The sequence below is a fragment of the Narcine bancroftii genome, chromosome 4, assembly GCF_036971445.1.
Source record: "Narcine bancroftii isolate sNarBan1 chromosome 4, sNarBan1.hap1, whole genome shotgun sequence".
Classification (NCBI taxonomy): Eukaryota; Metazoa; Chordata; class Chondrichthyes; order Torpediniformes; family Narcinidae; genus Narcine; species Narcine bancroftii.
In genome coordinates this window covers 298,617,329-298,641,706 of record NC_091472.1, presented here as the reverse complement: position 1 = coordinate 298,641,706, position 24,378 = coordinate 298,617,329, and the positions used below count along the sequence as shown (strand labels likewise).

The following is a 24,378-nucleotide window of genomic DNA, read 5'->3' as shown; positions in this document are numbered from 1 at the left end:
TTTTAACAAATCAGTGTGAGAATGAAAGTTATTGGCTTTCAGAAGGACCTGGATATCCTAGTACATTGATCGTTAAAAACTAATATGTAGGCACAGTGAAAGGAGGAAGGCAAATGATATGTTGGCCTTTATTGCAGGAGGGGCAAGAGCAAAGATGTCTTACTGCAATCATGTGGTATCCTGGTGAGAGTGCACTTGGAATAATGTGTATAGGTGTTATTCTCTATTCAAGTATATACTTAAGATTGTTCGAGTACCAGGTTAATGCTGGTGGGGGGGAAACGGGTTCTTGATTCTCTTAAGATACAAAAATCTATCTGATCTTCCTCAGGGCACTTGGGCCAAGAATTCCAAAGATAAATTACTTCTCATCTCCATACTAAATGATTGACCCCTTAATTTTGAAACTGTGGTTGTCTGGTTCCAGGCACTTCTCACCATGGCCAAACATGGAACTTACAGATGTATGGAAGAGTCCCAAGAATTTTGTACATTTTAATGAGATAACATTCTTTTAAGATTGATAGATCCAGTCACCTACAACAAAGTACACCCGCACCCCCCTACCCAATAGCGTTAACCTGGTACTCGAACAATCTTAAGTATATACTTGAATAGGGAATAACACCTATACACATTATTCCAAGTGCACTCTCACCAGAATACCACATGATTGCAGTAAGACATCTTTGCTCTTGCCCCTCCTGCAATAAAGGCCAACATATCATTTGCCTTCCTCCTTTCACTGTGCCAACACATTAATTTTTAATGATCAATGTACTAGGATATCCAGGTCCTTCTGAAAGCCAATAACTTTCATTCTCACACTGATTTGCTAAAAAACATTTTTGTACTATCGGGGATGACACCTCATTCATCATTTTTGTTTTTCAACTGCCACATCAATGCTCACTAAGCTATCAATAGCTGCTTCAAGCCTCTGTGCATCTTATAATCCACATTGCTGCCCTAGCAAAGCATTAGCAGTAAACCTGGATATATCTACCTCGGTCCTTTCATCAAATCAATGATATAGGAAAGTTGCATGATGAAAAAGATCAATTATTGAATGACAGACCATGTGCAAGGGCCTCACATCCTACTTCTGCTCCTCTTGTTCATCTTACCTCTCGATTAGTAATACAAAGAATTTATTAACATGTTACGACAACTGTTATATGAAATGGGAAGCATTTTCCTAAGTAAAATTAGGAAAAGGGACAGAAAAATTGAATTTTAATGGAAAAGTAGATAATGGCAGATAATCACAAAGCCAAAAAAAATCTGTAACACAGAACTTCTCTCTGTAATGCAAACTGCAAGTATGAAGACTAATTTCCATGTCTTTATACAGTTTACTCAGAAACAATGTATTCTTGGCCAAAACTGTGAATGGAACAACACAACTGGAATTGTAGGTGCACCTCCATTTGGAATTCCATGTAATATAAAAATAACAGGTATATTTTACTGAAAATATAATTTATTGTGTTATCCAAAATTGGGATGCATAGGTAGTTCATTATTGATATAAACTTAAGACTTACTTTCACAGATTGTCCACCTGTTCTGTTCGAAGTTGCTTGTCTTGAAAGTGCATTGCAGATTGGAGGCTATCCCTGGCACTATATCATCACACCCAATAAGCAAAACCAGAAGGGCACCTACCACATTTGTTCTTTAAAGGATAAAAAATTGGTAATGTATCACAATTGCAAACTTTTTGTGCAACATGATTTTTCATTTTGACTGTACATACCTAACATTGAAAAAAAATACTGGAGATACGCAACAAGGTTAGGCAGGATCTTTATGGGAGAAAAACAAAGTTAATGAATTAGGTCATTGATCTTTCATCAGATCAAAGTTAGAAATCAAATATTGTTGGCAAGAAAGGAGTGAAAAGAACAAAGGGAATATCTATGATGGGATGGTAATGAGAAAGAAGTGAATAACTTGGTGGTGAGAAAAGGGCTGAAGACTACATTATCCTTATATACAGATTTCTGCAAGACGCTATTCCATTCTCTTTCAGCAGTCTTGCATCGGTTCTGGTGACATTTATCACACCAATGTTCTGAGATGGCTTCCTTTCCCTTGACTGTGGTTTCTTCTCCATTTTAATTAACAGTGCTGTCAACTGCATGTGCTTCTACTCCCAACATCTCTCCCATTCAGAGCAAAAATAGACTCTTTGGCATCATCTTTTACCAATTTCCACATTCATAGAATCATCCTTTAAATCTCTTTACCTTCAAGTCGATGACACAAGTAGACGCAGCATTTATTGTTTCATTCCAAAGAGACTCTTCACTGTCTCCACCAAAAACTGCAGGTATTGCAATAATTAGACTCTGACTCTTCCCACCATCCAGAGATCAAAACCCTCATTCCAGGTGAGGAACAATTAGTTTGTCTTTCTTCCAATTTAGTATGCTATACATCAGGGGTGTCAAACTCAAATTCACGGAGGGCCAAAATTAAAAACTTGGACTAAGTCGAGGGCCGAACTAAATATTTATTGAAAATTTTCAACAACATCTGCATGTTTTCTCTTCTTTCAACATATGTAATAAACTTTTTCTTATTAAAATAAATGTTTAATAATAATTTTGGATAAACTCTTTCATTGTCATTGGCCCATTTCCTTTGGAGCTCTGAAACCGTGCACATGACGAGTCAATGAGGGATGATTAAAGCAGTGGTCTTCAAACTTTTTCTTTCCACCCACAGACCACCTTAAGCAATCCCTTACTAATCACAGAGCACCAATGGCACAGGGACGCGAGTGGAAAGAAAAAGGTTGAGAAGTGTTGTATTGTGGTAAATCCACATCTGATTAGGTTAATTGTTAGGCAAGTGGTCAGAGAAGGACCCCCCCCCCACCCCAAGAAAGGTTTAAATCACAGGAACAAAATAAGCTTCTGTCTCACTGCTCCCAATCTTTCACACAGTCCTGATGTGGAATGTGGGGTTGCAGCTCCACGTTCACCTGAGTTCAGGTGCTGTCTGTGTGGAGTCTGTACGCTCTCCCCTTGTCTTGGACCAACAGGTCGGTCACCTGACGAAGGCACCCGAACCCCCCGTTGAAATGCTGGCATCCGGGGCGGTGGAGGAATTGGCTGAGGAGAGCGCGTTGCTCTCACCCACCTCCCATGGTTGGAGAGGGATTAAACTGCGATCTCACGGCGCCGGGCTCGTCTCCAACAAAAGGAGTGGGAGGCAGGGTCCGCCGCGCACGGAGCGAGGGGGAAGGCATCGCCATCGAGACGTTCGGTCCGGCGTCGCCGCTGAAGCGCAGACCCAGCGAGGATGGTCCCCAACTCCAGCCGCGTCTGTGTGTCCGGGAGCCGGGCAGGCTGAGTGCGGCGCTCCGATCCCCGGGATTCGGGACTCTGAGATCCCTCCACACCTCCGGCGTCTTCATTTTCACCTTCAGTGTGCATGCGCTATACTGGCGCGGCAGCCAGCGGGCCAACTCTAATATATATTTAATATGATCTTGCGGGCCAAATATAATTATATCGCGGGCCAAATTTGGCCCGCAGGCCAGAGTTTGACATGTGTGCTATACATAGTCATCACAATGTGATTTTTCTCTACATTGCAAAATTCAAAGGAAGAAGTAATTTTACCTGGCAGAACACTGTTCAGTCATCAGGAATAACTCTAGATTTCTACTTGTCTTTCATTTTAATTCTTCATCCCATTCTCACTCTCAAGTCCTGCATTGTTTTAACAGACACCAACCTGAGGAACAACACCTCATTTTTGACTAGGCGATTTATAGATTTCATGACTTCGTGACAAGTTCAATTTCATACAAGTGCCCCTGGATAATTTTCCATTTTTAGTTCAAATTTTAAGCATCTGCAGTATTTTGTATCCTACAGTTCCAGTAGTATTTAGTTATTTCCCTCTCCTTTGCTTTTGATCTTTCTTTTTATATTCTGACATAGAGGAAGGCCATTTGAACCATTAACCCCCCTAACAGAGCAATTCCATCACTATTCCCCTTCGCTATTTTCTGGTATCTTGCAAATTATTTTTTCTAAGAGGCCCATTAACATTTTTATACTTTCGCCACTTAATTAAGCTCAAGGGTAACAATCAACCTACCAGTATGTCTTTGGGATGTGGGTAGCCCAGTAAAACATCTCATTAGTGGGCACAGAAAGAATGCTCAAAGAATATAAGGTCAGGATTGAAATCCCTGGAGTTATGAGGTGCTAACGTTAACTGCTGCATCTTCTATTTGAATCTCTTCCAGACAAATCAGTTATGATTAACAGTTTCACCATGCTCAGGTTCAGATGGTACTTCTACCACTTGTATCATTCAATCTATTCTGGTCTCCATATTATCACCTATATCCCATTTGTTCTTATCTATCCCTTCCCTTCTGTGTTTATTTCTTATTTTTTTCCTCAGGTAGCATGAAAGGACAGTGATTCAAAACATTAACTCGATTCTCTCTCCACGGGTATGTCTTATCTGCTGATATTTCCAGCACATGTAGTTATTTTGTTCCTAACAATTGCCTTTCAAAAAAACCATGAAATCATAAAGATTGTTAAGTCTGGAATTATTCCAAATGAATCCATTTCTCCTTCCGAAGTTCCTTTAAAACAATTGCAGTGGTCATTTCTTTTTTTCTTTCTTTGGCTTGGCTTCGCGGACGAAGATTTATGGAGGGGGTAAATGTCCACGTCAGCTGCAGGCTCGTTTGTGGCTGACAAGTCCGATGCGGGACAGACAGACACGGTTGCAGCGGCTGCAGGGGAAAATTGTTTGGTTGGGGTTGGGTGTTGGGTTTTTCCTCCTTTGTCTTTTGTCAGTGAGGTGGGCTCTGCGGTCTTCTTCAAAGGAGGTTGCTGCCCGCCGAACTGTGAGGCGCCAAGATGCACGGTTTGAGGTGATATCAGCCCACTGGCGGTGGTCAATGTGGCAGGCACCAAGAGATTTCTTTAGGCAGTCCTTGTACCTCTTTTTTGGTGCACCTCTGTCACAGTGGCCAGTGGAAAGCTAGCCATATAACACGATCTTGGGAACGTGATGGTCCTCCATTCTGGAGACGTGACCCACCCAGCGCAGCTGGATCTTCAGCAGCGTGGACTCGATGCTGTCGGACTCTGCCATCTCGAGTACTTCGATGTTAGGGATGAAGGCGCTCCAATGAATGTTGAGGATGGAGCGGAGACAACGCTGGTGGAAGCATTCTAGGAGCCGTAGGTGATGGCTCTGTATACGCTTAACTTTGTGAGGTTTTTCAGTTGATTGTTTTTCCAGACTCTTCTGTGTAGTCTTCCAAAGGTGCTATTTGCCTTGGCGAGTCTGTTGTCTATCTAAATTCTTCCTTCCCATGAGTGTTACTATTCCTTTGATGACCCTGCTCATTTATACAAGATTCCATTTATTGTCATAATAATAAAACCGTGTCCTATTATATGAAATTTCCTTTATCCTGCTGCAAGGCAGACAGACTAACCACCAGCAGAAATTGCTGAGGTGCCTCTTATATTCCTTACAGACAAAGTCCCCCAGAGTCACCAAGCATCTATAGATTTACCTCCAGCACTTCTGTAGCCTCTGCAGCCACCCAGAGTCCAGTCCAAAACATTGGCAACCCAAGCTCCAGATCTGAACCTCAAACGTGATCAAGGACCTTTCAGCACCCCCTCACATTCTGGTTCTGATACCTGATACTCCTCTGGCCAGTTTAAGCCAGTCTCCAACAGTCCACAGTCCAGTGCGAGTCTCCCGACAGTAGTCTCCAGGTTCCGTGGGTTCCTCGCCTGAAGTCACCAGAAGCCCACTGCAGAGCCCCCTCTCTGGTCCACCTCTGCAGTCACAGCCCTGTGGGTCATCTCCTCTGGTTCTCCCCAGACAGAGGTTGGTCTTGCCGTTTTTCTGGTGTCCTGCTCTAGTCTTCCTCTTCCCTGGAGTCTGCAGCCCCCCATAGCTGCTGCAGATTAATAGGCACAGACCCCGAGATTGCAGGATCTCAACTAAAACCACCATCGGCTCCCTCAATGGGCTGTTCAAAGCCCATGCGGAGCAGTCAGCAGTTAACTGAGTGGCTGGACCCCACAGGAGCCTGCTCCCTGCCCCACAAGTGGCAGCGCCGCCATCTTCACAACTTATTTCCTTCATTTGTACAAATTAATTCTGCTAAATCACTTGAATGTTTTCTGAAAATAGCTCCCAAATTACAAATTTCTGTTTGAGGACTTTTTTTCATTTCTATCTTAATACTGATGAATTCTTTTTGCACAAATATCACTAAAACATTTGCAACCAGGAGGCCCAATATTCCATACAGTTATCAAGCCAATTTCTCTTTATGCATCTGTTTCAAAATCTGAAGTTCTGAAAGTTTCCTTTTCAATAGGCTCTTTCAGGTGGCCAGAATACCCTGATGTAAAGTCGCATACTCTACCCCTATGCAGCTGTCGGGAGGCCACTTAAAAGAGCAGGAGGTGCCTCTGAGGCACACTTTCCAACCCTCCTCCGAGAGGGATAATCGCCGGAGCACTGAAGTTCCCCTAGGCACCTGAATGCAGCCACTTTCAAGTGGCTGCTAAGGGGTGGACTGATGACAATCAGCTGGCGAGCACCTTACAGCCCCCCTTCCTGGCTGCTTCTGCCGGCCGCCCTGGGACGGCGCAAAGTGACAGGAGCCAGAGTGCGCTCCGAGGTGCCTCTCCTGCAGCTGTCCCTTTCAGGTGGACAGCGCAGCGCTTTCAGGGCTGCCACCTGAACGACCATTCCACAGGTCTGCATCCACTTCTGCAAGCGCATTCTTGGCAGAGAATGCACCTGAAAGCAGCTATTGTTGTTATCTACCTGCACATTTATTCATATTTCCTGCAATTTTATATTTGAATCCTCAGAGTTGGATCTTTTTGTAGCTGTACATTTCCATCAACAATTTTACAGATGACACTAAAGTGCCTGGTATTGAAGACGATTGCCAAAAATTACTGCAGGATCTTGATGAATTAGGCAGGTGGGCAGAGGAATAGTTGATGGTGTTTAATACAGAGAAATGCAAGGTCTAGCATAGGTAGGACCTACACAGTGATTGACAGGAATCTGCATGGTAAAGCAGAGAGATCCAAGAATGACCTTGAAAGTGGCATCACAGGAAGATAGTATAGTCAAAAAAAGCTTTTGGCACATTGGTCCTCATCAGTTATTAAGTATAGAGAAATTTTGATGTCATGAAGCAGTTGTACAAGATGTTGGTGAAACCCCATTTGGAAGGTTGTGTTTAGTTTTTGGCACCATGCTGCAGGAAAGATGCCGTAAAGCTACAGAGGGCGCAGAGATTTATGAGAATATCAGGATTCAGAGGTTGAGTAGGTTGGGGCTCGATTCCTTGAGTACAGAAGGATGATTTTATAGAGGTGTACAAAATCATGAGGGGAATAGATTAGGTGAAATCAGAGTTGTTTGCTCAGGGTAGAGCAATTGAGAACCAGAAGACTCAATGTGAATGGGGAAAATTTGAACAGGTATCTGAGAGGTAATTAGTTTACACAGAAGATGGTGGGTGTATGGCATGGGCTGTTGTGGAAGATGGCTGAGGCAGGTACCATTGCAATGTTTAAGAAAAAAATAGGGATACATGGGATATGTGCCAAATGCAGGCATGACTAAGTTGGGCCAAAGGGCCCATTTCCATGTAGTACTACAATGAATCATTCGTGTTTTTCTTCTAAATATAAACTCTATGACAGATTGTATCTGTCATATGTCAACACATTTATATCATCTGCTCAGTTTTGAAATCTTTTGCTTTTTCTGTTCAAAAGTGCTAACAGCATATATTAAATGTTTTAAAAAAAAATAATTTCAGAACTAACCTTGAAACAAAATCAATTTTAACTTTGTCTTCATGGGAACCAACTTGGTTTTCCTATTGCGATATTTACTGAATCCTGAGAATTATTTTAACAAACATCTTGTGAGATACCTTGTTGAGTGTCTTCTGAAAATCCACATTGCATATACTATATCTGCTCAATGATCTCTTAAAAAAAAAAATCTTGGAAAGAAAACTCATTTATTTTATTTGCTGTATTCCATATTTTGCTAGGTAATGACAAGGTTGTAAATTTTGACTCAAAAGGTCTTCAGCAATTTCTTTAAGTGTTTCAGTTCTGTGATTTTCTGTCCTTTTCTAAAACTGACTGTTTACATGCTGCAATTTTGTGAAGAATAAATAAAAATTATATTCCATTCGCCAGTTGCATAATTGTACTGCTCTTGTCCACATGTATTGTTAGTTATGTGAATGGGGAAAAATAGTTGTACTGTGCTGTTTGGGTTTTCAGCAAGTAAAACAATATAGTGAATAAACTACAGTAAAAATGTTTAATTTTTAACTCAATGACTGCTGTAAAACTAATTGCAAAGCTGTAATTTATTTTTCATTCTGACTTGCTCTCGTTGAACATGGTACAGGATCTAAATTATCAAATATACTTTTGTCCAGTTAGGCAGAAAATGGAATTCAAGAGATGCAATGTTGTTCATTGGAAACTGATTGGATATATTTCCATCCCGATGATTCTGGAAGGATTATGCATATTGGACCAACACAAATTAAGTAAGGTTATGTAGTTCATCAGCAACTAAGTTAACTCTTAATTTCAAGGATAAATGTCTTGGATTACCATCTTTATACCACTTGTCTTTAGATAGAAGGTTGTGGAAAATAGGTTAGGGAAGATTTCTTCTGAATAATAGCTTCCTGTAGGAAATGAGTACCAATACAAATTTAAATAATACCACTGTGATTTGTTTGCATTTGTTGAGATCACAAATAATAATCACAAAATAATTGAGATGAAAGTGAGTGTCCAAGAAATGTTAAGAAGAATACATTTGCAGGCCTAAGTAAAATTCAAAAGTTTGAAACCAAACTGTAAGCAGGCCCATGAACTGTTATATGCAACACCCAACTGGAGATGAAACAAATCATTGCTAAATTTGAAATACATTTTGAATAAAAAAAACCGATATGCTGTGAGCAAGATATTCCACCTTATTATTGATAAGGTTGTAAATGTTAAATATATACATTTTAGTAAAATGCCTTTGAAGAATTTAAAATCTAGATTATTAATGTGTCCTTTTTACTTTAGAAATCTTTTTACACTATGTCCATCATTGATGTGTTAACATTGTGTTCCTCAGCGTGTTGCAGCTGACCGAAAGATCTGAAGATAAGCAAAGATGGAAGGTTTTACAAGCCTTTACAATTTTATCTAAAAGAGAAAGAAAGGTAATTTGTATAGACACTATAACCTTTTCATTTTTCATAATAGTATTAGTCCATTTTAAGATTGGGAAAAGAGGAATGGATAATTCAAGGAGATGCAGACTTCCTTTCAGATATGTGCCACCATTTGTATCAGAGCTCTGTGCCTCTTAAGTTTGTTCTCAGTCTTCTAACCCAGCCAAATGAGAAGCAATGGGGAAATATTTATTTCTTGTGTTTGCCTTTTCTAAAAGTAATATTGGCAGACTACAGGTCAGGAAAGGTGAATCTAACTTTACTGTAGGGCAGTGGTTCTCAATCTTTTTCTTTCCATTCACATACCACCTTAAGTAATCCCTTACTAACCACAGAGCATCTATGGCATCCAAAAAAGGTTGAAAACCACTGGTATAGGTCTTTTATGTTTGTTCATCACAATTAACCACAAATATTTTGAAAATGCTGTTTAATTATTTTTTGCAAGAATGTGCCATCTAGTGTAGGCTGTTACTTTGGACACGTTTTGAATGTGCAGCAGGTCTGTCTTTTAGAGACCAAGCTTTTATCAGGAAAGTCATATCAAACTTTTAGAACAGTGGTGTCCATCTTTTTCCACCCACAAACCACATTAAGCGTTCCTTTACTTAATGTGGACTGCCTATAAAAAAAAATAAAATGAGAAATATTTAGCAGAATCTGTGCAAAGGAGGATAGTGTAAACATTGAACGGTCATCTTACAACTTACTCAGATTCTAAAAAAGGTTCAGCATTTGATGGAGTTTGTCTTAGAGGTGTTCCTTGCAACACATTATTAGAGTAACAGGATAAATTTGTAATCTCTCTTATTGTAAGTCACTTAGTTTTTCTGCTAATAATCACAAACCTCACATGAATCCATAAGACATTTGCTTAGAATACATTGAAGCTCAATTAGCACAATTTTATACCCAAAATCAGTAGAAAGAGAACAAGGTGGCACTATTAAATCTCAAAAGTAGAAATGAACAAGCTGAACCAAAATCTAATTGAAACCAGCCCTTTTGCTCTATTTCTTAAATGTGTGCATAACGAAAATATGAAAGTGCGATTGTATACCCTGTCATAAAGCAGCAGGAAATCAAAATGTACACCAGTTCAAAAAATAATTGTTAAAAATGTGACTACAGTTGTAAAGAAAACAAGTTAAGGATTTTTGTTTTCATTAGCAAAGTGTTTTAGAAGTACAAGGTTAATGTGTATGTAAAAAATACTGATCTTTCTCAATAACTGTTCCCCTATTCCAGGTGGAGAACTCAGTAATGGTGACAGCCTATGGTCGAGTTGTGAAAAGACAGTTCGCTCAGTTAGATGATGAGCAGTATGAGGTAATTGTAGAGTTCAAATAAATGAACACTATGGATTTTCTTTATCTTACTAAGCAAGACTTCAAGTTATTTGTTAATGATGGAGGAGAATTCATCTTTGAACCAACGTGTCAATCATTTCAATTGAATACTTTATCCAAATATCAGATCTTCTACCCTTAAGCTTCTTTTACTTGAAAGTACCCTTTGCAATATTTATTCATATGAAATTGATTCATATTTTGAATGGGTTTATTTGGGTTAGGGTTTATTTGTTCCATGGCCATTGATGGGATGTGCAAATATATTGTGCAGTAGAACGTTAATTGATTTCAGAGTTTAGAGAAAATAAAGTATAATGCCCAATAATCATCAAATTTTCCAAAATTTGTTGGATTTCATCCCTGAAGAAAAAGGAAATCCTAAAAACTGCTATGTCCTTCTGACCAGTGTATACGGTTAATTAAATGGAGTAATTTCACTACTGCCTAATTGGGGAATTTTGCACCATGAACAATTAAATGTGTTATCCCAATCAAAACCAAACCATCACTTTTCTGTGAAAAACACATTGGAACTGATCGAGCAAGTCACCATTCTGGATTTTGCTGAAATTGAGCAATATTATAAATGTGACAAAACACAGATACACAATATGCTGATGAGTTTCAAAAAATTGGAGCTTGAATATGTACATGGCTCATTTCACAAGCTGCATTTTATATGTAACTACTTGTATTCACAGTTGAGGAGCCACAAAGTTGGCTTCTGCATAGGTTATTGCTTATTTCTCCTGGTTAATATCCTCCTTAGTTGTAAGACCCCAAATTGGGTGATTGAGAAACCTCCAATGTTGCAAATTGATCTATTTTTACAAGATTCAAGGAAATAACTCCACTCTTTCCATTTCTCTTCCCTACTCCTCAATTATGTCATCTGCCCTATTGGCTCACAAAACCCTAAACTACAGCTTAGCCTCAAATTCTTGTGAGCTTCATGATTCTGAGGAATAAATGGCAGGAGGAGTGGTGCTGACTGGACACTTAAAAGTCATAAAGTCACACATTACAGAAACAGGGGTTTTGGCCCATCACATCTATATCAACCATTAAATTACAATCTATACCAAACTGCTGGAAGAACTCTGGGTCAAGCAGCATCTGTGAAGGCAGAGGGATTGTTGATATTTTGGATTGAGATATTGGATTAAATTCTCCAGCAGATTGGTTTTAGCTCTGCAGTGCAGCATTTGTACAGATGCTCCTCTACTTACAATGGACCGAGTTAGATTTTTCAAAGTTACAATGGTTCTAATCCATACTTTCAATTTAGAATTCCAATCTGTTCCTGCACTTGCAATATGCAACTCTCTTGCATCCTCACCATCTATCAATTTAGTTCAATGCTTCAAACCTTTTTCATGCCCAGTGTTTTCAGCTGTGTACGTTAATGTTTTTTTTTCCTCAGTGTGGAATAAAGGTATTCAAAATTTAATTTAAAAAATGGTAGGTACGGTATTCTTTTTTTTTGACATGATGGGTTTGCCGGAACCTGTAGTTTCATTTACCAGCACTATAGCTTGGAAATTCATGTGCTCCTCTGGATAATTACTAAATATTGACCATGCCACCTACTCAGAGAGTGCATTTCAGGTTATAACCACCTTTTGACTGAAAATGTTCCTGATACCTTCCAAACTCTTGCTTCTTAGCCTTAACCTATGCCCTCCAGTTGTGACGCAACTGCCAAAGGAAATAGTATCCTACTGTCTATTCTATCCTCGTCTCAAAATTTTGTACAGCTCTATCAGGCCCCTTGTCAGTTTCCTCTTCAAAGAAAACAAACCCAACCTATTCATTCTCTCTTTATTACCAAAATCATGTCCTCTGACATTTAGTACTGTACACAGTATTGTAGCCTTGCCCTAGTTAATGTTTTAGAAAGTTATACCATAATCTTCCTGGTGTTCCCCTGCTGTACCCTGGCAATGGCTTACTTCAAGAAGTGTTGCGTAGATTACTCTATTACTACATGGGTAGTCCGGAAGTTCATGACACACACCTATGAAACTGTTCTTAATTTCATGTTTGCTTTGTCCAAGTTGCTGCCCAAAATTGCAACTTTGCCATTGCATTGCATAATAGATGTCTTCTCTTTGGCTTGGCTTCGCGGACGAAGATTTATGGAGGGGGTAAAAAAAAGTCCACGTCAGCTGCAGGCTCGTTTGTGGCTGACCAGTCCGATGCGGGACAGGCAGACACGATTGCAGCGGTTGCAAGGGAAAATTGGTTGGTTGGGGTTGGGTGTTGGGTTTTTCCTCCTTTGCCTTTTGTCAGTGAGGTGGGCTCTGCGGTCTTCTTCAAAGGAGGCTGCTGCCCGCCAAACTGTGAGGCGCCAAGATGCACGGTTTGAGGCGTTATCAGCCCACTGGCGGTGGTCAATGTGGCAGGCACCAAGAGATTTCTTTAGGCAGTCCTTGTACCTTTTCTTTGGTGCACCTCTGTCACGGTGGCCAGTGGAGAGCTCGCCATATAATACGATCTTGGGAAGGCGATGGTCCTCCATTCTGGAGACGTGACCCATCCAGCGCAGCTGGATCTTCAGCAGCGTGGACTCGATGCTGTCGACCTCTGCCATCTCGAGTACCTCGACGTTAGGGGTGTGAGCGCTCCAATGGATGTTGAGGATGGAGCGGAGACAACGCTGGTGGAAGCGTTCTAGGAGCCGTAGGTGGTGCCGGTAGAGGACCCATGATTCGGAGCCGAACAGGAGTGTGGGTATGACAACGGCTCTGTATACGCTTATCTTTGTGAGGTTTTTCAGTTGGTTGTTTTTCCAGACTCTTTTGTGTAGTCTTCCAAAGGCGCTATTTGCCTTGGCGAGTCTGTTGTCTATCTCATTGTCGATCCTTGCATCTGATGAAATGGTGCAGCCGAGATAGGTAAACTGGTTGACCGTTTTGAGTTTTGTGTGCCCGATGGAGATGTGGGGGGGCTGGTAGTCATGGTGGGGAGCTGGCTGATGGAGGACCTCAGTTTTCTTCAGGCTGACTTCCAGGCCAAACATTTTGGTAGTTTCCGCAAAGCAGGACGTCAAGCGCTGAAGAGCTGGCTCTGAATGGGCAACTAAAGCGGCATCATCTGCAAAGAGTAGTTCACGGACAAGTTTCTCTTGTGTCTTGGTGTGAGCTTGCAGGCGCCTCAGATTGAAGAGACTGCCATCCGTGCGGTACCGGATGTAAACAGCGTCTTCATTGTTGGGGTCTTTCATGGCTTGGTTCAGCATCATGCTGAAGAAGATTGAAAAGAGGGTTGGTGCGAGAACACAGCCTTGCTTCACGCCATTGTTAATGGAGAAGGGTTCAGAGAGCTCATTGCTGTATCTGACCCGACCTTGTTGGTTTTCGTGCAGTTGGATAATCATGTTGATGTACTTTGCATCCTTCAAGACTCTTTAATCAAATTGACAATGCGGCCTATTACTATTTCATTGTACATTTTTTTGGTTCCACGGCTCCTTTTTAACTTGGGACTGCTTAAGATTGATTGACCAGGGGTTAGTACCTGTAATGTAGAAAAAAACTGTGCCAAATGGAGAAAGGGATGCAAGTCATTTCCTTAACTTCTTTAGATAATATTGTGGATAGTATCAGGACTCGGAGAAAGGACTAGTACCTCTATCATCTTATCAGTCACATAATATTTGGCAACAGGTTGAAAAGGAATTCTTTAGCTTTAAAATTCAAGATGCAGTAAACTGAGAATATTCACATTACAAGTTTTATGTTTTAAAAAAACTTGATACAGTATATGGTTTAATTTGTATGTATTTCTAATTTGCCCGTCAGTTTTCAATCTTTGATAATAAATTGGATGAAGTTTAAAAATTCTGTTCATGAGTAAAACATTTATATTCCTATTAATAGTGAATACAACTTGAAAAACACCATCCTATATACAGGTACATGGAGCCTGTTCAAAAGGACTTGTATCATATTTCACAATTACTCAGGTGCCGTTTGATTTAATTTTAAAATACAAAGATTTGTTAAATATATATTCATGATCGTGTGTTAAAAAGGCAAAAATTAACCAGTATTAAGAATTATGCAAATTAGTATAAATTGAACTGATTCAAGCTGAATGTTTACTATTGGGCACCAAAGCAATTGAAATGCTTGCTGAGTGGGTACTCTGTGTAGATGTATTATTTAAATTATCAGTGAATCATAAGTTAATGAATTCTTACCTTGACTGTATTTAATTTTTAAAAGACCTTTAAAATGGTAGACTATGAAGATGAGCTTGAACTCTTGACCGTTTTGGCAGTAGCTCCAACAGACAATGAAGGAAATGCACGTCTCGATTTTTACGACAATCAAACTGGCACATTCATTAAGAGTGTTTCAATAAGCGAACCATGGGATGTTGTAAGTACTGTATGATCAGTAATAAGTTATTGATTCAGTTAATTGCTTCTTTTGTACTTTGGTTGAAGTGTTACAAATGTGTTCAGATCTCAGTAATTCACTAACTGAATCATCAATAGCAGGTCATGTACCCTGTCTGGAAGAGTAATAGCTTTCTCGATCAGAGGAAAGAGTTGAACCCCGATTAAAAGGCACATTTACATGCCTCTTAACAGCTGATCAAAGTATCACTAATCGAACTCCAAGAGATTTGCTTGCTCATATTTGTAATAATAGTAATGCCTGTTGGATGTACAGACAGATACAGAAGTAGTGAAAAAACTTGGCATTAAACTGACTAGTGCACAAGGTCTTCAACAGTGCAATCTACATTGCAATAAGACACCCTTTTAAACCCTTCTGATGGATACCTATAGACCTCAGGACATCACTGATGGGCATTTTCACTACTGTGTTAACTTTTGTTTCCCATTTTTCAGTTTTTGGAGTTTTACTTTGAATATTTGGTTACAATGAGGTTAATGACAAAGTGTTCATTTTACAAAGGTGAATGAGCATCAGTTTTCAAATCACTATTTCCACAGCTGAATAAAGACTAAATATACTCTCCAGAGTAAATCAAAGAGACTAAAAGATTTTTTTTTAAACTAATGCACTTTAGATAAGGAGTTTGTGGAGGTTTGGTATCACATAGGAAACCTTGGCAAACTTCTACAGATGTATAGTGTGCTGACCAGCTGCATCACGGCCTCGTATCTACATAGAACACTGCCGTTGGTGAACAGCAGCGATCAAGGATTCACAGCACCCAGAACATGCTCTGTTCTCACTGCTGCCATCAGGGAAGAGGTATAGGTGCCACAGGACTCGTACCACCAGGTTCAGGAACAGTTGGCACCTCTCCACCATCAGACTCCTAAACAACACTCAGACTCATTTAAGGACCCTTACTTTACATTATTTATTGTTGAGTATTTTCTTTTCTGTATTTGCATAGATTATTTGTATTTCTCTCTCTGCATACATATTTCTTCTTGAGTAGTTACTGATAAGTAGAAATTCTGCCTGCCTGCAGAAAATGTCATCTCAGGGTTGTGTGATGTGTGTATTCGGATGATAAATTTGAACTTTGAAATAACAGTGACTCAGGCGGTATTATAGTTTGTAGATAGGGTAGAGTAAAAAGCTATTGTAGGTAATGTTTACCAAAGTAAGGAAATGACAAAGATTGTAATTTCAAAGGGTAATTGGATCCTATGTCATTTAAAACATTTGTAGTTTATAGTTATTAGTGAAATTTTGTAAGAGTTGAAAAAGGATAAAGGTATAATGGGAGTAAAAATTCAAAAGAGGGGCAAATATTACTTGGTGGAGAAATGATATGATAAAATTAAATTGGAAACCACTTCTTGAAGATGTCAGGGGCATCCAAGAGGAGGTTGGATAATGTTTGGATTCTTTCCTTCAGCACAGAGGTGGTTGAGGGGAGATAATGCATTGTATAAAATTGTGTAGTACAGATAAATTGAAAGCAACAACCTGCAGTTCAAAATGCTGGCACAGAAATTTGGATTACATAATTTATAATTCTATGACAGGTTGTTGAGAAAGCTGGTTAAGTTAGTCAGAGAATATTACAATCTAACAGCAGGCTGTGTGCTCACAAGTAATTTTCCCTACACCTGTCTGATCCTACCCTCTTTTCACATTATTTCACCAAAGTTATATATTAAACTATTTTATGTGGTGGTGATTTCCACATTCTAATTGCACTCTAAACAAACTTGTTTTAACCTTCCTTTTTAACTGGAATAATTTTACAGGTTTATCATCTGACAGCCTCATAAGACATAATTTAAAAATGTCGTCATTACAAAAATAATATGGATACATTTTTAATCTTAAAGATAAAGGAAAATAGAGCTTTTTAAAAATTTGTAAATCCCCGGACATTTCAACTCCTGAGGAAGAGTTTAGCCAGAGATTTTTTTCTAACCTATTTATTTACAGCTTTCTCCCTCCTATTACGTCATAGACCAGCAGCAATAGAAATTCACCAAGACAATAGTATCTTCAAAACTATGATTTTTATTAATATTATCTTGCTTAAATCTAAACAACTCTGGTGTGTGTGTGTGTGGTCCAATTCAAAGTTCTTGCCTTGAAATGCAGAACCTTTAAACTGATGTTCATTAGTTATTACAAAATAGATAATAGTCATCAGACTTCTCAAAACTCAAAAATTCTTGTCAAGTTGCCTTCAGAGAAATGTTCCTTCATATGAAGGATTTGTCACAGCTCCCCTCGTTCTTGTGTAAGGGTTACAAGATGTGACCTCCACTATGCTTTCAAAGACCCAGGCAAGGGTCAGACAAAATAACCATCAAAATGGTCACAATCCAAATACAAGAATGATCTTGCTTTCTTTACCCAGATATGTGTCAGTCAAAAGTGACCATTGCGATGACCACAGCAGATCACTGCTCTCCTTTGAGAAGGAGAGAAAGCAGAAATGCTTTCCAAAAGTCATTCCAAAGTCATTCCAATTCTGTCTCCAGATGATGATACTAAAATGCTGCTTTTTGAACTGTCTTTTCACATGACTTGTTTCATTAATACAGGTTTTTAGTTTCAATTTTCCCAAAATCCTGAGTCAAATGGCAGATGACCTTTTGTTTGAACAGGTGTCTTTTTGGGTAAACATTCACTATTTCATGTTTTCAATTGAGAACAATAACACTGATTTTATGGCTGTGAACATAAGTGCCTTGACTTCTGGTTAAAAACATTGTTATCCATGTGTCTTTCCTTGGTCCAACCCTCAAAATAACTTTGCTTTTAAAAAAAACACTCCCTTTTCCCTTTCAATTCTAATAACAAGATCCTTAACTTCAATTTTTAAAAAAATCAACTGTAAAAACCCAGCACCCTGATTACCCACTCGTGCACATCTTCAATCAATTTTAATCTATTTTATCTGCTTTGATTGACTATATGTAGATCCAAATTGATATATTAACACAGTATGTTCATGGAATAATTGCCAATGTAAATATCAGTGAATAACTTCTTTTCAGATAAAAGCTTTAAATGTTTTATTATTCCAAAGAATCTGACTCTGATCAAGTAATGTTCCATAGGATCTTGTAATCTGTTATCGTGATGGCCATAATTCATGGGAGATTGTCTTGTCAACTGTAGAGGTGAACCCAATTTTGTTGTGAAAATTAAACTGCAGACTCTGGAAATCTGAAATAAAAGTAGCATCTGTGAAAAGAAACCGTTGTTTCAGGTCTGGAACCCCTCATCAGAAGTGAGGAAGGAAAATAAGTTGGTTGAGAGAGTGGGTGTGGGTGGTGGATGGAATAAAATGAATTTTGCCAAGGGTAAAACAATGTCAAAAAAGGTTTTAAATGAATACATCTCACCTGTCTTTTCCATGGAGAAGAAGGCAGGAGCTAATGAGTTCAGAGGGAACAGTGATATCGTGGACAATATTATTACAGTGATGTTGGAAGTCTTAAATACATAAAGGTAAGTCAATCCCTGGGGCCTGGCAAGGTGTATCCAAGGCTATTATAGGAAGCTTTTTTCCCCTTCTTTGAATTGAATAGTCTAGCCTGGTTGACATCCTTTGGTATCTCCCACCTTCTCTGCTACTCAGACAAATTGGTTTCTTTCTCAGTTCTGATGAAGGGTTCCCAAACCTAAAACATTAACTGTTTTTCCAGCAATTTCTGTTTTTATTCCAATCCTGATGTTTACCTGACCAAGGATTTCTGCAGTGCATAGTAGGAATCCTGAACAATATTCCTTTATCAAGCCTAAATTTAGTGAAACCAGTTGTACATCTGATGCCTTTACCAAACTAGAAATGAGTGCAGATTGTTCACCAATGATCAAGCCTTGTCTTACTCATTCTTTGGATTAATTTGGATACCTACGTGAAACTGGACAAAAAAACCAAAATGTACAAGTGCTCCCAACTGCTCATTCACTGGAGTTTTCTTTCAATTTTTCAGACCTACAATCATCAACTATTCTTCGACAGAGATACAATTATACACATGGAACAGCTGGAACATCGGGCATGTTGCTGTCATGTTTACAAAATGGTTCGATGTTCTGAAGGTGAAGATGGAAATAAAAATTAATGTATCTGGGAAGATTTATCTTTTGTTTTCAATGAAAATTATTTCTTCAAATATATGTGCAACTGTAATTGGAAGGTTTGAGCTGGTAGATAGTATGAAACACTTAAATATGCAAATATTTTATTTGGAAAAAATGCTAAGGTTTTTGTAATTTTTCATTACTCACAGGTGAGGTACCGGAAGACCAAAGATAGTTGTCATTCTTCCTTTCTTTAAGGAGGGTGCCAGGGAAATACAGTCCAGAGAGCCTTACATCAGCAGCAGGAAAATTATTGGAAGAGATTCTAAGAGACAGAAAGAGCATGGCTTTGTATGTGGGAATTCTGGTTATGAATTTGAGTTTTAGGAATGGATGACTAAGTGAACTGACAGGCAGGGCACTAAGTTTTTTTTTCAAATTTTTTATTTTTCACACTATAAACCATATTGATCAAGATACATACATTTTCCTTCTTAAATATATACAGTGTTTTTCCCCCCCCTTCCCTCCTCCCCTCCCTCCCTCCCTCCCTCACCTCCCCTCCCATTTATTTAAAGTTCAAAATACAAGATACATTAAACCCGTTAAACAATGTTGTCACTCAATAAAAATAAACAAGAAATTCCAGAGTCAGTTCTTTTCATTATCTTCTCCTTCTGTCATTTTAGGTGGTAGATGTTCACGGTAGGTTTTCTCTATTGTGTTTCATGTATGGCTCCCATATTTGTTCAAATATTGTAATGTTATTTCTTAAATTATATGTTATTTTTTCTAATGGAATACATTTATTCATTTCTATATACCATTGTTGTATTCTCAAGTTATCTTCTAATTTCCAGGTTGACATAATACATTTTTTTGCTACAGCTAGGGCTATCATAACAAATCTTTTTTGTGCTCCATCCAAATCGAGTCCAAATTCTTTGTTTATTATATTACTTAGGAGGAAGATCTCTGGGTTTTTTGGTATATTGCTTTTTGTGATTTTATTTAGTAACTGGTTTAGATCTTCCCAAAATTTTTTCACTTTCTCACGTGTCCAAATTGCATGAACTGTTGTTCCCGTTTCCTTTTTAAAGCGAAAACATCTGTCTGATACTGTTGGGTCCCATTTATTTAACTTTTGAGGTGTAATGTATAGCCTGTGTATCCAGTTATATTGTATCATACGTAACCTCGTGTTTATTGTATTTCTCATGGTTCCGGAGCATAGCTTCTCCCATGTTTCATTCTTTATCTTTATGCTTAGATCTTGTTCCCCTTTTTTGTTTGGTTTTACCATTTGTTTCCTCATTCTCCTTTTCTTGTAGTTTAATATACATGTTTGTTATAAATTTTTTGATTATCTGTAATCACATATTCAAAATTACTTCCTTCTGGTAACCTCAGACTGTTTCCCAATTTGTCCTTCAAGTAGGATTTCAGTTGGTAGTATGCCAACATTGTATCGTAAGTTATATTATATTTATCCTTCAATTGTTCAAAGGATAATAGTTTATTTCCCGAAAAACAATTTTCTATTCTTTTGATTCCTTTTTTCTCCCATTCTCTAAAGGAAAGGTTACCTATTGTAAAAGGGATTAGCTGATTTTGCAACAGTATTAGTTTTGGTAGTTGGTAATTTGTTTTATTCCTTTCTACATGAATCCTCTTCCAAATGTTGAGCAGATGACGCAATACCGGAGAATTCCTACGTTGTACCAATTTTTCTTCCCATTTATATATGTTCAGGTATCTTCTCCCCTATTTTATCTAGTTTTAATCTAGTCCAATCTGGCTTTTCCCTTGTTTGATATAAATCTGATAGGTATCTTAATTGTGCGGCTCTATAATAATTTTTAAAGTTTGGTAGTTGTAAGCCTCCTTGTTTATACCATTCTGTTAATTTATCTAGTGCTATCCTCGGTTTCCCCCCTTTCCATAAAAATTTCCCTGTTAAGCGTATTGGTAATGTCTGAAATAGGTATTGTATCCTTGGGAAAATGTTCATTTTAATTGTTTATCCTTCCTATCAGTGTTAGTGGTAAATCTTTTCAATGCTCTAAGTTGTCTTGTAATTTTTTAATTAGTGGATAATTGAGTTTATATAGATGGCCGAGGTTTTTATTTATTTGTATACCTGGATATCGCATTGCTTGCGTTTGCCATCTGAATGGTGATTCTTTCTTAAATTTTGAGAAATCCGCATTATTCATTGGCATTGCTTCACTTTTATTTGCGTTAATCTTGTACCCCGACACTTCTCCATATTCCTTCAATTTCCTATGTAATTCTTATATTGATATTTCTGGTTCTGCTAAGTATATTATAACGTCATCTGCAAATAGACTGATTTTATATTCCTTGTCTTTTATTTTTATCCCTTTTATTTTATTTTCTGTTCTTATCAGTTCTGCTAGTGGTTCTATGGCTAATGCGAACAATAAAGGAGATAGTGGGCATCCCTGCCTTGTTGATCTGCTTAAGTTAAATTGTTTTGATATATATCCATTTACTGTCACTTTCACCAATGGCCCCTTATATAATGCTTTAATCCAATTAATATATTTCTCTGGTAAGCTGAATTTTTGTAGTACTTTGAATAAATAATTCCATTCTACTCTGTCAAAGGCCTTCTCTGCGTCTAAATCAACCGCTACTGTTGGAGTTTTATTTCCTTCTACTGGATGAATTAAGTTAATAAATTTACAGATATTGTCTGTTGTTCGTCTTTTTTTAATAAATCCAGTTTGGTCTAGATTTACTATTTTTGGTACATAGTCGGCTAATCTGTTTGCTAATAGATTAGCTATCATCTTATAATCTGTGTTAAATAAAGATATTGGTCTATATGACACTGGTGTAAGTGGATCTTTCCCTGTCTTTGGTATTACTGTAATTATTGCTGTTTTACATGACTGGCGGCCTCGGCCCCGGCCCCGGTCCAGGCAGTATGGACCGACCTAGGAGGGGAGGCAGGCCCCTCCAGCCCGGGTAATAAACCGGCATAGGAGAAGGCCACTCCGATATAAAACCTACGACCCAAGGACCTCGCTGCCACGTCCCAGCTTGCTCAGCCACGGCACACGAACCATGGGTGTAAAGGGTGGGGCCAGTACTGCGCGCACTGCACTCCACCTAAAAGCTCCTTTGCGCAGGCCCGAGGACAGGTCCACGCCCTCCCCCTCCGCGCCCTCCCCCTCCGCGCCCTCCCCCTCCGCGCCCTCCCCCTCCGCGCCCTCCCCCTCCGCGCCCTCCCCCTCCGCGCCCTCCCCCTCCGCGCCCTCCCCCTCCGCGCCCTCCCCCTCCGCGCCCTCCCCCTCCGCGCCCTCCCCCTCCGCGCCCTCCCCCTCCGCGCCCTCCCCCTCCGCGCCCTCCCCCTCCGCGCCCTCCCCCTCCGCGCCCTCCCCCTCCGCGCCCTCCCCCTCCGCGCCCTCCCCCTCCGCGCCCTCCCCCTCCGCGCCCTCCCCCTCCGCGCCCTCCCCCTCCGCGCCCTCCCCCTCCGCGCCCTCCCCCTCCGCGCCCTCCCCCTCCGCGCCCTCCCCCTCCGCGCCCTCCCCCTCCGCGCCCTCCCCCTCCGCGCCCTCCCCCTCCGCGCCCTCCCCCTCCGCGCCCTCCCCCTCCGCGCCCTCCCCCTCCGCGCCCTCCCCCTCCGCGCCCTCCCCCTCCGCGCCCTCCCCCTCCGCGCCCTCCCCCTCCGCGCCCTCCCCCTCCGCGCCCTCCCCCTCCGCGCCCTCCCCCTCCGCGCCCTCCCCCTCCGCGCCCTCCCCCTCCGCGCCCTCCCCCTCCGCGCCCTCCCCCTCCGCGCCCTCCCCCTCCGCGCCCTCCCCCTCCGCGCCCTCCCCCTCCGCGCCCTCCCCCTCCGCGCCCTCCCCCTCCGCGCCCTCCCCCTCCGCGCCCTCCCCCTCCGCGCCCTCCCCCTCCGCGCCCTCCCCCTCCGCGCCCTCCCCCTCCGCGCCCTCCCCCTCCGCGCCCTCCCCCTCCGCGCCCTCCCCCTCCGCGCCCTCCCCCTCCGCGCCCTCCCCCTCCGCGCCCTCCCCCTCCGCGCCCTCCCCCTCCGCGCCCTCCCCCTCCGCGCCCTCCCCCTCCGCGCCCTCCCCCTCCGCGCCCTCCCCCTCCGCGCCCTCCCCCTCCGCGCCCTCCCCCTCCGCGCCCTCCCCCTCAAAAGATGCTCACAAACTCAAGCTAGCATGCTGGAACATCAGAACCATGCTAGACAAGGCTGATAGCCACCGACCTGAACGTCGGTCTGCCCTCATTGCACATGAACTCCTCAGACTTGACATCGACATAGCCGCTCTCAGTGAAGTCCGCCTGGCAGATGTAGGCAGCCTCCAAGAACGCAGCGCGGGCTACACACTCTACTGGTCTGGCAAGCCTTCGGATGAACGACGCCTATCTGGTGTAGGCTTCATGGTCAAGAGCTTCATTGCCTCCAAACTCGAAAACCTTCCGACAGGCCACTCGGACCGAATCATGTCCATGCGACTCCCCCTTCAAAACAAGCGTTGCATCACCCTCATCAGTGTCTATGCTCCAACCCTCCAGGCGGAACCAGCAGAAAAGGACAAGTTCTACACCGACCTGCGCAACCTCATCCAACGCACCCCTACAGCCGACAAGGTTGTCATCCTTGGCGACTTCAACGCTCGCGTCGGCAAAGACTCAGAAACCTGGCCAGGAATCCTGGGCAAGCATGGCGTCGGCAAGTGCAACGACAATGGGCGCCTCCTGTTGGAGTTCTGCGCAGAACAGCGGCTTGTCATTACAAACACCCTTTTTCAGCAGAGGGATAGCCTTAAGACTACCTGGATGCATCCCCGATCCAAACACTGGCACCTCCTGGACTACATCCTGGTGCGAGAAAGTGACAAACGAGATGTGCTCCACACCAGGGTCATGCCCAGCGCGGAATGCCACACTGACCACCGGCTGGTTCGCTGCAAGCTCAACCTTCACTTCAAGCCAAAGCCCAGGAACAGTAAAGCCCCCAGAAAGAGGTTCAATGTTGGAAACATGCAGTCAGACGAAGCGAGAGGAAACTTCCAGGAAAACCTCGAAGCAAACCTCGACGATGCAACCCGCCTCACGGACCCGTCCCCTGAAACCCTCTGGGATCAGTTGAAGACTACCATACTGCAATCCACTGAAGAGGTACTGGGCTTCTCCTCCAGGAAAAACAAGGACTGGTTTGACGAAAACAGCCAGGAAATCCAGGAGCTGC

General features: G+C 41.3%; 1 protein-coding gene and 1 long non-coding RNA gene across 8 annotated transcripts in view; one reads left to right on the top strand and one right to left on the bottom strand.

Moving 5' to 3' along the window:
• The window catches only part of dcaf17 (ddb1 and cul4 associated factor 17), a 54,495-nt gene extending 32,480 nt beyond the window's left edge, over positions 1-22,015 (top strand). For 4 of the 7 annotated variants that reach the window (XM_069935585.1, XM_069935582.1, XM_069935584.1 and 1 more), the window contains 8 exons: positions 1,355-1,460; positions 1,556-1,698; positions 8,505-8,614; positions 9,205-9,292; positions 10,553-10,633; positions 14,886-15,041; positions 19,064-19,172; positions 19,364-22,014. In XM_069935585.1, the coding sequence (XP_069791686.1) occupies positions 1,355-1,460; positions 1,556-1,698; positions 8,505-8,614; positions 9,205-9,292; positions 10,553-10,633; positions 14,886-15,041; positions 19,064-19,172; positions 19,364-19,389 (819 nt within the window). In that variant the 3' untranslated portion in view covers positions 19,390-22,014. Of the gene's footprint in view, positions 1-1,354; positions 1,461-1,555; positions 1,699-8,504; positions 8,615-9,204; positions 9,293-10,552; positions 10,634-14,537; positions 14,624-14,885; positions 15,042-18,489; positions 18,576-19,063; positions 19,173-19,363 lie in introns of those variants that run through there. The other 3 variants (XM_069935588.1, XM_069935586.1, XM_069935589.1) reach the window with 3 other exon arrangements.
• LOC138762143 (uncharacterized) overlaps positions 9,754-24,378 on the bottom strand; it is a 21,017-nt gene continuing 6,392 nt past the window's right edge. The window contains exons 2-3 of the long non-coding RNA XR_011356770.1: positions 19,362-19,479; positions 9,754-9,926 (exon numbers count right to left, since the gene is read on the bottom strand). This is a non-coding gene — a long non-coding RNA (uncharacterized lncRNA). The remainder of the gene's footprint in view (positions 9,927-19,361; positions 19,480-24,378) is intronic.